This window comes from Balaenoptera borealis (genome assembly GCF_965194805.1).
Source record: "Balaenoptera borealis genome assembly, chromosome: 2".
NCBI lineage: Eukaryota > Metazoa > Chordata > Mammalia > Artiodactyla > Balaenopteridae > Balaenoptera > Balaenoptera borealis.
Genome location: NC_138867.1, coordinates 181,468,855 through 181,485,003, shown reverse-complemented (window position 1 = coordinate 181,485,003; position 16,149 = coordinate 181,468,855). Strand labels below are relative to the sequence as shown.

The window sequence follows — 16,149 nt, the reverse complement described above, 5'->3', positions numbered from 1 at the left end:
GGTGCTGGGACCCAGGCCATGCGCAGCGCGTGTCCCCCCCGAGCCCCCCGCCTCTTCCTTTACGCCTTCTGTCCCCAGATGGCCCCTCAGCGCTAACGGGATCACCAGCCACCCCGCCTTGGCTGATTAGAGCAGGATGCTCCGTGTCCTCATTACCTAGCTGCTCGTGGAGCGGGAGCCCTGCCCCACGCGATTCTGGTGGCTGAGTCTTGAAGGTACAGAGGGCCCTGGGGTGCGCTCAGGCCTCCTCCCTCCCCTTCGAGCCCGGTTTCCCCATCAGAACTAATAGCCAGGCCGGGTCCCGGGGAGAGCACACTCCGGCTGGTCTCCGGCTGATGGGGCTGCTGAGCTCCGGAGCTAGAGAGCAAGCAGCAGACACTCAGCCTTAGTGACTCCAGCAGGTCCTCAGGAAGGTCTGGGAGCCCGCCGGGCTGGAGGGGAGGACGCAGTCCCTCCCCGGGCGCTGCCCTGAGGGTTGTGCCCCAAGCCTCCGGCCTCCCGCCCTCCCCCCCTCCCTGAGCCCCATTTCCAGGACGGCCCTGCAGCTCAGAGCCCCCGTGCTTACTCGCAGGCCCGAAGTGAAACAGCGGCGTGGGCAGGGGCCACAAATCAGAAGGCACTGGTGCAGGGTCCGTGGGGGGCGGTCTGGTGCGCTCAGCCCCTGGAAGTTGCTTTTAGGTAGCCGGATCTTTTCGCTGGTCTTAGCAAATTCTTTTGCCAAACTGTGAGCTGAAACAAGGTGATGGGTCTGTGGTGCTCAGCTGCTTAGCCCACGGAGGTGACTGTTGCCGTGTCCTGAACCGGGGCTGTCCCTCCTGTCCCCCACGACCCAAGGGGCCATGCCTTTTTCCCACCGTTTCCTCCCTGGTGCCCATGCCCCCCCACACCTTGGTCCCCACCAGCGACAAACCCCACCGCAGCCAGAACCCCACGGAGACGTGAGGGTGGGTGTTCCCAGCCCTGCGCCCTGGCTGGGCGAGGGGCGCGGGCCGGGCTCCGAGACACAGACGATGTGCTCCGGGTCCCCTCCGTCCCCTCCACGGCGCACACACGTGCTTTTTTTAATCGCTTAAGGAAAAGCAATTGCAAGGCCGCTTGAGACAAATCCCTTAAGCTGCTGTTGGTGTTGACGCCAGGGAGGCCGTGGCCGGCCGGGAATCTGAAACCCAGGCACCATCTGTGCTCTCGCCACTCCACAGCCAAATTACACCGCCAGCCTCTCTCTGCTGCGCAATTTCTCATTAACTGAATTGAGTTTGTGGGGAGTCGCTGGGTCATAAATATTCCCTCCCACTTGGTGTGGTCAGGCTATTGCTGTCCCCAAGCTGAGCTCCCGGATGCGGCCTGGGAGCGGGCAGGATGGGGGCGCTGGGGCTGCAGGAGACGCCACGGGACCCGCCCTCAGCAGCCTCAGACTCCAGGTCATAAATATCTCGATGTTTCTGAGCCAATTGAGGGAAGTCGGGAGAGGCTTGTCGGGGCAAGATACATAATCACTGCATTCGATTAAGTCTTTTCCTTCCGCTTCCTTCATTTCCTTTGAGAAAGTGGCAGTGATGGGTGGTTGTAAACAGAGGCGAGATGTGCATTTAAAACGGAGACACGTTCATAATGTCCTTTGAAATTGCAGGGGATGAAAAATAAACGCATACGCAATTCTAAATACATAACACGCACGCACACACGCACACACGCACGCACGCACGCACACACACACGCACACACGCAGCCCGGAAAAAAAAAATCCAGAGACACTTTTTAAGCTGTGGTTTGGGGAACAGCTTAAAAAGGGCTAAGCCTGTTTATCTGACGGGGGCATTTGGAGTCAGAGCTGCAGGAGCTGCAGGGCGGATGTCCCTGAGGGGCGACTGCCGCGGCCTCCTGTCGCGGTGCTCAGGACAGGTGTGTCCCCCTAAGGAGGCAAGGACGGTGCCCCTTCAGAGGGAGGCGAGCTCGGCCCCCCAGGGTCAGGCCCACCCCGAGGTCCCCTGTGGAGCCGTCCCTGGGGAAGCTCATCTCCCAGAAGGTGGCTGCCCGGTGCTGCTTTGTCCTCTAGAGTCTAGACCAGGAGCCCGCAAACCTCGGCCTGTGCCACATCCGGTCCCCTGCCTGTTTTGTAAATAAAGTTTTATCTGCACTCGTCCACACCCCTTTGTTTACAGAGTCAGTCTTGCTGCTCCCAAGTGCCGACAGAGCTGAGAGATTGTCAACAGACATCAGTGACCCGCACAGCTGGAAGCATCTATACTGCTTGGTCCTTTGTGGGCAGCTCGCCAGCCCTGCTCTAGACCAGTGGTCCCCTCGGTCCCTCCTTCCCTCTTGCTCTTGGCCTTAGCCCGCCGGTAACTAGGACACCAGGGCTGTCTGGTTTCCTCCCCTTGACCGAGGGCTCGCCGTCCCGAGCCCGGCTTCTGCAATCCTTGCCTGGCTTCTCTGGCCCCCAACTCCTCTGGGACGGCTGCAGCGCCTCCTGCACGAGGCCCAGTCCTGGGGGCCACCGTGACCCTGTGGCATGGAGGGACAGGCTCCTGGAACGCGGGGTTTGCGTGTGGAGACGTCTTGCAGGGTCTAGACAGCAGAGGACGGGGAGGAAGGACCCCATCTCAGCCCGTCCTCGTTATGCTTGTGTGTCCCGCGCTTGAAGCTCCCAGGCACAAGGAACTCTACTAGCCAGGCCAGCATTGGCTTGAGGCGAGTTCCGGCCGCCCTGGGGTCAGGTGCTGAGTCTCCTGGGTCCCCAGCCTCCTTTCCCAAAGCCCAAGGCAGGGACACAGGGGCAGGGGAGCACCTTCTCCAAATCACATTTGTTTCCTTGTTTGCTCTTTGGGGGCTGACAGCTTTTTCCCTCTTCCTAACTAACCTTTGGAATTACCGCTGTTATAAGACATTCCACGTGCATTTTACCTGGTCGGGGGCACGCGTGTCTGACAGGAGGGAGGTTTTGGTTTGAACTGACTCGAGGCGGCCGAAGCTCAGGGCATGTGGCCTCGGCTCCTGAGCGGCTGGGGGCACCGTGGTGGACCACGTGCAGGTTGGGGGGTGCGACTCCGTGGGGAAGGCCAGAGGCTCCCACTGGGGGGATGCAGCAGCCTCACCTTCCCCCGCGTCGGGATGAGAAGACCCCCTTTCCTGTCTCGTGAGGGAATTTCTAGGGAGGATGGGGTAGGCTCGAGGTGCCCCGCGTGGTGTGGGGTGACTGGCCCGCGGGCTCAGTGGTCTCTCTCCTGCCCGCACGCAGTGCACATGCCGGAAGGACATGGTCAAGATCTCCATGGACGTCTTTGTGCGCATCCTGCAGCCGGAGCGCTACGAGCTGTGGAAGCAAGGCAAGGACCTCACGGTGCTGGACCACACGCGGCCCACGGCCCTGAGCAGCCCCGAGCTGAGCACCTGGAGCGCCTCCCGGGCCTCGCTCAAGGCCAAGCTCCTCCGCAGGTGAGTCGCCCAGCGACCCCGGCCCACTGCTCCCCGCTGGTGGGGGCTGCAGGCTGTCCCCCCACCCCCTCTCCTCTCCTCTCTCCTCCTCCTCCCCCTCCCCCTCCTCTTCCTCCTTCCTTCTCCCCTTCCCTCTCCCCCTCCTCCATTTCTCCCTCTTTCAGAGGCAGAGTGTTTCTCGGGCCTGACTTCCTCCGCGGGCTGTTGGGGACTCACCGCCGTCGCTGCCTGTGTTGTCAGGGGACTCAGGCTCCCACCCGCTCCTTGTCTGCCAGCTCCTGGGAGGTGGGCCCTTTTTGCCCTCTCGGGACCCCACACACTGTGCCTCTCAGGCTTCCGGCTCACTATCCCGCTATCCCCGGTGCGAGAGCCCCGTTTCTGCGTCGGGGCCATGTGGCCCTTCTTGACTCTGAGCTATGGCAGGAGCCGTGGGGCACAGGCCCCGAGCTCCCTCCATGAGAGCCACGCCCCTGCCCTTTTGCGTCTGTAGATGCTTGTTCTGGTGCCTCGGATAACGTGTTGCTTGAATCCGCGGACACGGAGGTGACTACAGAGACCTGTCCCCCGGACGCCCTCTGCCACCCCATTCCATCTCAGAGGCCCCCCTCCCGGCCCACCTTCCACCCAGCATGGTCCCTGCCCGGCCGCTGCCTGGTGTCCGGCAAGGAAGGAGAGGGCAGAGTGGCCGCCCCCTCTTGGCGTCTGCGCCGAGGCCACAGGGATGTGGGTGGCGGAGCTGGGGAGTGAGGGGCAGTGCCGTACGGCCTCGGAAGCGTCCGACTCCATTGTGCTCTTTCTCTGGGAAACGTCCAGGCTCTAGGGGCCTGAGCTGCCTGTGGACAGGGTTCAGACAGATTCCTTCTTGGTGCCCAAGGAACGGTCGGCAGGTCCTCGCCGGGCCTGGGGTATGGCTGGAGCGGGCGGGGCGGCCCAGAGCATCCTCGTGTTGGTGTTAGGGCTTCAAGGGCTCAGCGGGCTCTCCCTTGACCACTTGGCTCCACGGCGGTCGCCCTGGACAGTAAGACATTCCGTAAACAATGAGCGAGGCGAGTCTCAATAAAACTTTATCTATGGACACTGGAGTGGGAATTTCATATCATTTTCACATGCCACAAAATGTTATTATTCTTTTAACTTTTGAACCATCATGCATAGCTTGTAAACATCATGCTTATTAGCTTGTGAACATCATGCTTAGCTTGTGGGCGGCACAAACAGGCTGCAGTCGGATCTGGGCCTCGGGTGAGGTTTCCATCTGTAGCCCTTGGTCACTGCTGGCGGGTCTTGTCCCCATTGGTCAAGGATGGCACCTCCCCCAGGACCTGGTCCCTGAGGTGTGGGGCCTTGGCCAGTGTGTTCCTTGGGCAGTGCATCCTTGGTGGCACCCCAGCACTCTGCAGGAACTGGGAAAAATCATCCTGGCCAAGCGGTCACGCCCAGCCCAGAACCTTCTCCCCGCTGGGCCTGTTCTCCTTTCTACGCGCCCTCACCTGCGTGTTTTCCCCACCCGAGCCCCTCTCTGAGAATGTTCTCTCAGCTCCGGGATGCTTTCCCATCTGCTCCTGACAGCCCACGTGAAGGTGTCTCTCTTTTCTGATTTCTTTTGTTGTGTCTCCTTTTGACTCTCCGCTCTCCTGTGTGTTCCTCACGAAAAGCACCTTCTTGGTGAGGCTGATCTGCTGCAGCTCCCGCTCTTTCCCGGTCTTTCCCGAGGGAGGGAGCGGAGTGAGCTGGCTGGCTCCCAGGCCGGATCCGGCATTTGCATAATGGTTGATTGGTGATGGCTCAGACTAATTGGTCAACAGAGTGACTGCCAAGGACTGGGGCCTCATTCCAGGATGGATTGGGATTAGAGGCTGTCAGAGGAGCCTGCCCAGAGGAGGGACTCGGCCGCCGGGCCTTGGCCGGAACCTTCTGTGCACAAAGAGCCCCGTACCCCCCTCCCTGTCCCCTCGTCATGTTGCACAGCACACGTCCTTTCTGGAACGTCCCTCTCTCCCACCTCCCCTCCCTGTGTGCCGACCTGGGACTGAATAACAAATTAAGTCGTGTTCCCAAGGATGCAATTTTCTTTAAAGCCTTTAGTATGTAAAATAAGGCTGGTTCCCCCACCTTTTTAAAAAGTCACTGGTTGGGGGGGCTTTCTCTTAAGAGGCTGATCGGGGACTCACATTTGGAGGCCCAATGCCAAGCTGGAAGCTGCTGCCCCCACCCTACCCCCAGTGGCAGTGGCCCTCAGGAGTCCCTTGTGACTTTCTTTCCTGGCCACGTGGCCAACCTGTCCTCGCGCAGCTGTGCCTGGTCTCCAGGGCTGCCGGCTCCCCTGAGCCTCCCCTGTTGGAGAGTTGGTTTGGGGGCAGGGGCGGCACCACCCTAGCATCCTTGCCTCGGCCGGATAGGGGATGGGGGCAAATCTGGCTCTGTCCCTAGCCCAGGGTCTCCCCTCGGCACTGCTGACATCCTCCGTGGGCGGCTGTCCCAGGCACTGGGGGGGGTTGAGCAGCAGCCCCACCCCCGCCCACTTGATGCCAGGAGCAGCCCCCCAGTGAGACGACCACAGATGTCCCCAGACATGCCCCAGTGTCCCTCCCCGAGGGCTTGGCATTGGGGTGGGCTCCTCGTCTGCCTGCTGTGGGCACCCTCCGCGCCCCCGTCCCTGTGCAGCCTTGCCTTCTCCTTTGGGATGCTGCATCCATTCCTTGGTCCTCACTCAGACGGGCTCAGCCAGGCCCCCGCCCCTCGAGGGCCCAGCCTTCCTGACGGCCCCCCTGCACCCCACCCCAGATGTCACCTCAGAGCAGAGGCAGGTGTTGGCTCCTTTGGGAGAAAATGACGCCCTCCCGTGGATTTACCTTCCACGCCTAAATCTTGTCAGGTGAACTGACCCCGCCCCGTGCCAAGCAGGGCCCGTAGCCTGTGACCTTCTTGTCCGTGCCGTGTGGCCCCCTCGCCGTCGCCGCCAGGTGGGACCCCTGCCCAGCTGGCGTCTTCGCCTTGCTCCCCTCCCCTGCTCCTGCCTGCCTGAGCAGCCTTCCTCCATATGCAGACTGTGTTTTCTTCTCGGCTCCTGATTATTTCCAAGGAGAGCTTCAAGGAATGCTCGGTGCTCCGCGTTGCACACGTGTTCCAGCAGGTGCTCCGCGTTGCCCACGTGTTCCAGCAGGTGTGTGCTCTGCTGGACACTCACACGCACCCTGTGCAGAGCATCTGAGCAGCCGGGCTTGGAGGGAAGTGGGGGAGGGGAAGCGTGCTCCTCTCCGGACCCACGGGGCCCCGTCCCTCCCCAGCTTCTGCTTCTCCCCCTGGCGGGACCTCCAGCTGCCCACGCAGGAGGCTAGAGCCCGCTAGCCCTGCTCGCCCAGCCCAGCAGCTCCCGCCCACTACCTCTCCACCTCCCGTCCTCGGTCACCACGGAAACAAGGAGCCAGGGAGCACATCCCTGCCCCCTCTGCTGCCCCCAGACCCGCGAGGAGCCAGTCTGGTCTCCCCTCTCCCCCTGTGCCTGATGCCCCGGCCAGGCTGTACACGACTGTGCCTCCGACCCACTCCTTCCAGCCACCCTGACCCTGCCGCGCTCCTGAGCCCTTTCCCCCAATGCAGCTCCTGGCCGCCCAGAAGGGGCCATGACTGTGGGGCCTGCCAGCCCCTGCGGCCCCAGGAGCTTGTGGTCCCTGTGACTTCACCAGAAAACCCACTGAACGCCACACCTACTCGCTGTGGGGCAGGGAACACTGGAGGAAGGGGCTGCGACTCCTGGCCAGGAAGCCCCAAGTGCCCCCTGGGGAGGCAGAAGTTCTGGGCAACAGCCCCGCCTTGGGATGCCCAAGGGGGCTGTGTGCCCTGGGCCCCTCAGTGAGCCCCCTCACTCTGCCTCTCCTGCCACCTGAGGTCCAAGGACACCTGCTCCCATCTTGGAAGTATCAGTGTAGGGATTTGGACTCGGTACCAATACTTGATTCTTACCATCTTCACCAAGTGACATCCTGTTAAGCCTGGCAGGTAAAGTGCACGTTTGTGTCCACCCTCCTCTGAAACGCCACGAGAACAACTGTAAAGGAGGGACAGGGAAGAGGAGAGGGGGCGAGCAGCCTCGGCAGACTCTGAAGGAAGGAAAAGATGGACAAGTGACACCTGACTCTGCAGCACAGAGAAAACTCGAGTCCGTGGACCTGCAGATGGGGAGCGGGCTGGTTCACACCACAAGGCCTGGGACTCAGGCACGGGCGCCTGCTGGGGCGGGGACCGCGGTGTGCTGGAGGCATCGCTGGGCTCAGGGCCTCCTCCTCCACCCCATCCCCCAGCAGAAGACGCTGGCCCTACTGCTGGTGAGATCGGACCTGCCAGCCTCACACATCCCCAACCGCGGGGCCGGGTCAGAGTGGCCCAACAGAACAAAGCCACACGTGATATCGGGGGTCCCCCGTGAAGTGACAGGGCTCCCACCTGCCCGCTCCCCTTCTAGGAGCCCTGCTCACACACAGCTACCAACGAACATCTTAGTCCCTTGTACATCACAGCCAGGGGTCCCTAAACCCTTGAGGAAACTCAATGTGAAAGAGTCTCAAACAAAAAAAAGAAAACCGGGACCCCACAGGAGAGGCCATTCAGTGAGCAGAAGAAAACTAACTTCTCCTCCGAGAAGGCAGGTGACTTGGCATTTATGGAAGAATCTGCTGTATAAACAAAAAGGCTTTTAGGAAAGAGATGGCTCTTGGACATTTAAAAGAGAGCAAAGGACTTTGCTGGTGGCGCAGTGGTTGGGAGTCTGCCTGCCAATGCAGGGGACACGGGTTCGAGCCCTGGTCCGGGAGGATCCCACATGCCACGGAGCAGCTGAGCCACAACTGTTGAGGCTGTGCCTTGTGTGCCACCACTACTGAGCCTGTGCCCTGGAGCCTGCAAGCCACAACTGCTGAGGCCCACACGGCTGGAGCCTGTGCTCCGCAACGAGGGGGGCCGCCGCGGTGAGAGGCCCGCACACCGTGGCGAGGAGTGGCCCCCGCTCGCTGCAACTAGAGGGAGCCCATGCACAGCAATGAAGACCCAACGCGACTAAAAAAAAAAAAATTTAAAAGAGAGCAAAGGAAGGTAAGAGGTGGGTTGGGAGCCAGCTTGAGGAAATCTAGAATGCAGACTTTTCACAACTCAGGTTAAACAGAAGATTGCAAAGCCTCTGGAACAAACAAACAGGTCAACGTAAACAGTGAGGGGCCCAAACAGCACTGGGCTTGGCGATCATGATGCTACAAGCTAATAGGCAAAGGAAAAGGGTCTTAAAGGTCAGGAGAGCAATCATTTCAGCCCAGAAATACCCAGCCAAATTACCAACTTCGTATGGGAAGGGAATAAAGATCTTTTTAGACAAGCAAAGTCCCAGGTTCCCCCTCCTTTCTGAGAAAGCTGCTGGAGGATGTGCTCCAGCTAAACAAGGGCATCAACCAAGGAAGACATGGGATCAAGGAAACCAGATCCAACTCAGGAGAGTCCAAGGCAGTCTCAAGATAAGAGGAGGGCCTCGGGGTGTCATTGAGGAGCATGTGACCCCTGCCTAGGAGGCCATACCAAGATCTTGGAGATAACCAAGAAAGCTAAGCATCTAAGAGGGGACCAGTTACTGACTCCAGAAGGAGCGAGCAAAGAATGCAGTGCGAGCAGCTCTGTTGCTCACGGATGAACTATATTTACAGGATCAGAAAAATGTAATATAGACTCTCACCACAACGAAAATGGGAGAGAAGCCAGGAGGGGTTGAGGTGGGCAGGATGGCCACAGCGTAAGTGTCTGTGCTGGCAACTCAGCAGAGAAGCCAGAACCAAAAAACAGCAGCAGCGTGAGGAGACACAAGGAAGTCAATACAAGAAGAAATGGCTCAAAGAGGGGAAGGCCTCGCATCTGGGGAGCGGGCCCAGGGGATGCTGTAACGGCCAGACTGCGATTAGGGTGTGCGCACAGCTCCCCACAGCTGTCAGCAAGTCAACCCCAGATTCCCCTGGTGTCATTTCCCAGCTTATGTTCTCACAAAACAGATTCTCCTTTGCATGCCGACGTTCACCTCGCTTTCCCCTCTGCAGTAGGGCCTGTCCCTTCGCCTACGTCTCTGCACCTAGTTCCACCCGTTCGGGGGGGTGGGGGGGGTTCCTGTGTTAGTGCGGCCCGGTGGCTGCTGGGGGTTTGGTGCTGGGGGCAGAGCTCTGAGCCCACTGGTGTGTCGGGGGCCGAGGAAGACCTGGGCTCTCTGGGGACCCTGAGGCGGGCAGGGGCAGAAGTGGCCTCCGGGCCAGTTCCGGGTTGGTGGGGGTGGGGGGAGGGCCGGAGAGGGGGTGAGGAGCGGGGCAGCTGCAGGAAACCGAGGCCAGGTGAGTTGGCGGTAGGAGGGTGCCCCTCTGCTGGGTGCTGGGGCCAGCATGGGGGTTCGCTTGTGGGCACCCGGCCCTGCAGCATTCCCAGACCCCGAGAGAAGCCTCCGGATGACAGCTGGGGAAAAGCCCGGAGCTTCCCGCCTGTGTCCGCGTCGGGGCTGCACCCGGCGTTTCCCCAACTCTCTCGGTGTGGAGGGTGTACCCGGGGAGGCCTGAGTCTTTCGTGCCCCCTCCCGCCCCCATCTGTGGCCGCCCCCCCGCCCGTCCCCGCCCGCCTGTCCTCCTCCACCCCTCCCCCTCGCAGTGCGCCCGTGCCCGCCATGCTGTGTGTGACGCCATGCCTCTGCCCATGACGCGCCCTCCCCGGAATGCTCCCTGCTTTCCCCCTTCGGTCATCAGGGTGCTTCATGCTGCCGACATCAAGTAGGGCTTGTCGTGTGCCAGGCATTGCCTGGGCTCAGGGCACAGAGGCAGGGGCCCTCGAGTTAGGCAGCTGAGCAGCAAGGGACCGGCAGTGGTTAGCGGTTAGCGTCAGGGGACAGTTAGAAGGAGGCACCCCAGGGGCCAGCGGCGTCGGGCAGGGAGGCAGCAAGGAAGCCGTGAGGCCCCAGCGTCCTGCTGCAGACGCCCCTGGGAGGAGATGGGGGTCCTGGCATCTGGAGCCCTCGGGGCCTCCCTGCCCACCCGTCCCCAGTCAGACAGCCCTGCTTCCCCTTGGTGAGCGCTTGGTCCTTGGAGGTGTGGCTGCCAGGGACCCTGTAGGGTCTCCTAAAAGGTCTTGGTGTCTGACCCCACTGGCACCACATGGAGAGCTCCCTGGGGGAGGGAAGCCGCGGCCAGCGCCAACAGCTCTCTCCAAAACGCCCCCTCGGCTGTGAGACCCGGAGCCTGTGGCTGTCCTGGTGCCCCCTGCCCACGGCTGAGCCTCTCCACCGCCCTGGCCCCTGCATCAGCTCCCGGGCCAGTCACACGCCTCCTGAGGTCTCAAAGCTGCACTGTCCCGTCCCGGGAAAGTTTCCAGGAACCGGCAGGGACGTCCCCTCAGGACCTGGCAGGGGTGCCCTGGCCACTAACCTGCAGCCCCCCTCCCTTTGTCGCTTTCCTTTCTTCCTTTTTAACCCCAATTCCCCCTCGTTTTCACTAAGAAGCCACAGCTCAGCCTCAGCTGGGATTCTCACTTGGGGCCCGAGGACCGCCCTCCATCCCGTCCGGGGACTGTCGCAGCCCCTGAGCCCGGGGCCCCTGCCCTGGAGGCCGGCGTGGGCAGGAGGTGAGGGGGGCCGGGGCGCAGCTTAGAGAAGGGGCCGCCGCGGGCTCTGGGCTCGGAGCTCCTGCAGGTGGAGAGAACGCAGGGAGAGCCCGGGGCCCCGCGAGGCCCTGCGGCGAAGCGTCTAGGGAGTTACCACGAGTCCTAGAGAAAAACCCCCTGACGTTTACGTTCTAGACACATTAGTCTGAAAGAAAACAGACACTGGAGAAAGACTGAGGAGGAGAGGAAACCAAGTCTAGAGAGGAAGAGAGAGCAGACCAGGAGGCCGGGGCTGTCGTAAGTGCACCTTTTGTCTGTCGCGCAGGCATTTTCCACGAGCTGCTGTTTCCATCTGAGCCCACGCTCCCCGTGTCTCCCGCCCCACCACACAGAGGCTCCTGGAGCCCATCCGTCCCGCCATCCCATCTCCAGCTGCCATCGGCACGCGCTTGACACCCCCCTTGCCATCCCCTCCCCTCCCCCAGGCCTCTCTCCCTCCACCGCCCCTGCCCCCAGGAGCCAACCCCACCCAGGGCCCCCGCTTCCCCGGGCCTCCTGGGGGGCTCTGTCTGCTGGACAGGGCGCACAGACCAGGGCTTCTCCCCTCCGTAGTTTCGCCTCCCGTCTGATGAGCCTCCCTCTCCAGGTCTCACCGGAAGCGGAGCCAGCCCAAGAAGCCCAAGCCGGACGACCCCAAGTCTCCTGGTGAGGGGGCAGCTGGGACGGCCCTCCTGGAGGAGGCCAGTGGCGGCATGAAGGAGGAGGCCACACCAGAGGCCGACCCCGAGGAGGAGGAGGAGGAATCCCAGCCGCTGCCGCAGGGCCGGGAGGCCGAGGGCTCCGAAGGTCAGTCCTGCTTGGTGCCTGTGCTGGCCAGGCCCCCGCGCTTTCAGAATCCGATCCATGTGCCTTGTGGGCAGGGAGGACGTTTTCTAAAAACGTGCATTCTGGGAGTGCTGTGAAAAGTCCCTCTTCTCCCAGAAACTGAAGAGAGGCTGTCCCAGTCCATCCAGCTGCTGAAACAGAATCCACAGGTGGGCAGCTTGAAACAACAGGCTTTATTCCTTGGCACTGGAGGCTGGGAGATCAGGGTGCTGGTGTGGCCTGGTGCTGGCGAGGGTCCACCTCCCGGTTTGCATGTGACCCTCTGTCACTGTGTCCTCAGGGAGAAGAGAGAGCCAGTGAGCCCTCTGGCCTCTGAGGTCACTGATCCTTCGCCAGGGCCCCACCCTCGTGACCCAGTCACCTCCCAACCAGCCCGCTGAGGGGTGGGGCTCAGCATGAACTTGGGGGGACACAGGCACTGAGTCCGTAACAGAGGTGTTCTCTGCTCGGTTGGGAAAGGGGATGGCCTGCTGTTTGCAGCCAGATGCTGGACGTGCCTGCAGTGGGGATGCCCCACCTGCAGGCTGGCGTTGAACCAAAAAATGTATCTGGGCACCGTGGTGGGCGTGTCTCAGAACCGTACCCTTTACACTGCCTGGGGCCCATTAGTCGCGGAATATCATTCCATGAGCGTTTGAACGTTCCCCACTCCCGTGTTTTATGGTGCTCCTTTTTCTTTTCCACGGCTGGTTTCATTTTCCTAATTTGCAGCTTCAGCTGCTCACACGTTTGCACCTAGCAGCTGCCCCCCAGGTGTAAAGGAGGGGCCGGGCGGGGCTGGGGGGCTGGTGGCAGATGGCCAGGCAGCAGTGCCTCAGACCCCCATCACAGGCCGTAGGTCGCTGGAGGGTTCCTTTTCGGGACTGTGTCTTGGAGCAGGTGAGCCAGCACAGCTCTGCCTGGCTTGGGGTCAGGCCCTCCCTGGGGTGCTCGTGGCTGGTGTCACAGATGATGTGGCATTCGAGGTGACTGTCCACCAGGCACCGAGAGGGGCAGGCGCATGCCCCTGATGTTCCCACGGGCTGGAAGGGGGAGTGTCCCTGCGGGGGGCCCCCAGGAGCTGGAGGCAGGGAAGACTGGAAAGTTTCCTGGGTAAATTGCGTGCTGGCCTGTCCCAGACAGCCTGGCATGCCACTTGCCCGGTGGGCATCACGAAACAGCCCGCTCCACACGGGAGGGTCTGGACAGTCCGGGGAGGCAAGACACAGGCGGCTGGGGGCGGGGAGGGGGTGTGCGTCGGCACAGTCTGTGCGCAGGCACGATCACCCCGTGGAAATGGACCCAGAGGCTGAGGCCTGGTGACGCAGGGAGCTGGCGGAGTTGCCAGAAACGGGCTGGACACACAGAGCCGCACCACACTTGTCATACGGGCGTTCACAGAACACGTGGTTTTGAAGAAAATCCTACCTATAATGAAAGCATCCAGAAGGTGATGCAGGCTGGAACTGATCTAACAGAAAATAAAAGACCTTTATGGAGAAAATTAAGAGACGTTTTTGAAAGACAAGAGAAGCTGTAACGTAAACGGGGCTGCACGTGTTAGGGGGACTCCCTGCATAGGTGCTGGCCAGCGGCCTTGGGGGATGTTGATTTCGATGCAGCTGGAGAGAGCAAGGCCCGAGGAAGAGGGGTCAGGAGAGATCAGGGCTACGTGACCGGCCAGCGGCTTGCAGGCAGGAGCAAGGACAGTGTCCTGGGCTTCAGTGAAGGCCACTGCTCTTCCCCGGGGCGACCCTCACATGCAGCCCCGAATGTCACACGGGCACCCACGCCCCATGTCCCGTTTACTTAAAGTTCAGAAAACACGCCAGGCAGACACTGGACTGTTTAGGGAAGCATCCGAGTCTGCTGGGGCTGCCGTATGACAAAGTACCCGACACACGGCTTCAGGACCCGAGGTTCGTTGTCTCTCGGTCTGGAGGCAGGAAGTCCGAGGTCAGGGTGTGGGCAAGGCTGGTTCTTTCTGAGACCGCGAGGGGGGTGGTCTGTTCCAGGCTTCTCTCCTTGGCTCGTAGGCCACCTTCACGCTCGTACGGCCTCTCCCTGTGTGCCAGTCTGTCTGCATTTCGCCTTTCAGAAGGACACTGGTCACATTGGATGAGGGCCCACCCTAATGACCTCATCTTATTAACTCATGACATGAGCAATGACTGTTTCCAAATGCGGCTGCATCCTGAGGCCCCGGGGTTAGGACTTCCACATAGCAATCTGGGGGACACAGTTTAGCCTGTAACAGAGTAAACGTGCCAAAACCAAAAGGGGCTCCCTCGGAGTGGGTGGTCTGCAGCTGGGAGGGGCATGTGGTCCTTCCGGCTCTGTGCCTGTGTCGTGAGTGCTCCGGGCCCCAGTTCCGTGGGCGAGTCGGAGCATGGGCTGCGGTGGGTGAATGATGGACCCTCTGCCGTGGGCTCCGGGATCCAGGGCCCCGAGTCGCATCAGCAGGTGAAGCGTTTGCATCTGACTCCAGAGGCTGTGGAGCTGAGCTGTAGGGAGGTTAGGACAGTCGTCGACATGGCTAGGTTGGGGTTCTGGCCCAAGGAGTTGGGAGACTCGGCGGGTGTCCCTGATGTGACTGGCAAGGACTGGGGTGGTGACCGCCCTGCCCCCAGGGTGGGCTGCGTGGGCGGGGCAGGAGCAGGCTGGGCTCTGTACCCGGGCCGCCCCAGGTGGCACCTTGCAAAGTTGCCAGGGGGCATCGGTGCTGTCACGGGGGCGGGGTTAAGTGGGAGAAAAAGCAGGTGGAAATCAAGAGTCCAGGTTGAAATCTGGGGACCCGGGCCCTGGACGCCGCCTCGGCAGGCCAGTGGGGATGTTGGAGGGTAAAAGGAGAGGACGCACACCCCACTCGGGGCCTGTGGGAGGACGTCCGTTCCAAGGGTCTTGGCTTCAGCCCGAAGCGGCTTTTTCCAGGAGTGGAGTCAGCCCGTCGGGGGCCAGCCAGGGCGGGGGCTCCTGGGCCGACCAGTTCAGAGGGTCCCGAGAGACAAGGGTTGCAGCGGGACCCCTCCTGGGCAGGGCGGGAAGGATGCGTTTCGACCACGGGCATCTCTCCTCCCTCTCGAGCAGGCGCAGGGGCCGCCTGAGGCTGGGTGCAGGGCAACCAGCAAGGTGGACGCACTGTTTACCCAACTGCCTAGCAAAGGAGTGATGGCTCTCTTCTCATTAATTGAATTAAGTTAAAATGAACCTTCGCCTAAACCCATCGACTGTTTATAGAGACAGCCGCACCCCCCATGCGCCGTCACCTCCTGCTTGGACCCGGCCCCGTCACAGGGACACTGTGCCTCGGTGTCTCGGGATCCCAAGAGCTGGCCTCAGGCTCACGCACGGCGAAGGCCCGGTTCCTCTCCGGTTTTCCCTCTTCTAAGCAGATTGTTACCTAAACGGGGCGGGGTGGGGGTGGTTTCTGTGTCCATTGGGAGTAAAACATGCTGCTGTAGACCAAACCCTGCAGGACGTGTGCCCTCCTTCCTGGCATCTGCAGCCACTCTGTCCCCCTCCCAGGGCCTCAGCCCAGGACCCCCAGGGCTTCTCCAAAAGGGCTGCAGGCTCCCTGCTCTGTGGTGGGCTCAGTGTCACGTGGCTGCGGACCCCAAGCAGAGCGGGGACCCTCCCAGGGAGGCGTCTCTGCTCAGGGCTGGCCGCTTCCTTTTTCCAGACACCCCGTCCCTGTTCCACTCCAGAGCCTGGTTCCCAAGAAGGAGGAGTGGGGTGTTGGGACACCTCCTGGAACACCAGCCCCTCTAGAGAGGAAGGCGTCCCTGCAGGGGACGGAAGGAGGCTGCCACCGCCGGCGAGCCACGCGCCCCAGTTGGGGGCTGTCCCTCGAGCCCTTGGAGGAAGATCGCTCTGAACGCATCAGATAAATAAGTGCCCACAGTCGGGGGTGACAGCGAACACGTCCGGGGAACAAGTGGAAGATGTTAAAGTGGTTTCTAGACTTCCTTTAACGCCAGCTTAATGTCCCTCAAAGCCGTGTGAGGAGCGTTCGGGTGTGAGGATGGGGCGTTTTGTTTTAAGTTTGCGTCGGGAGGGCGTGTGCTTGCCGCCGCTGCTCACGTAGGAAGCTCCCTGACTGACTGGAGCAGGCGGAGGCGGGCAGGATGGAGGAGCCTGGACTCTACAGGGGCAGGAGGGGCCGGGCTGGCTGCCGGGGCTCTGCAAGGGCAGCTGCCCCGTGGCCTGGCCCAGGATGGGACCAGCAGCCTCCGGCACAGCAAG

General features: G+C 61.5%; 1 protein-coding gene across 1 annotated transcript in view; it reads left to right on the top strand.

Moving 5' to 3' along the window:
* Nucleotides 1-16,149, top strand: part of KDM4B (lysine demethylase 4B) — a 141,009-nt gene that overhangs the window by 105,331 nt on the left and 19,529 nt on the right. Inside the window, 3 exon segments of the mRNA XM_082379184.1 lie at nucleotides 3,239-3,435; nucleotides 11,239-11,340; nucleotides 11,690-11,889. Coding sequence (XP_082235310.1) covers nucleotides 3,239-3,435; nucleotides 11,239-11,340; nucleotides 11,690-11,889 — 499 coding nt within the window.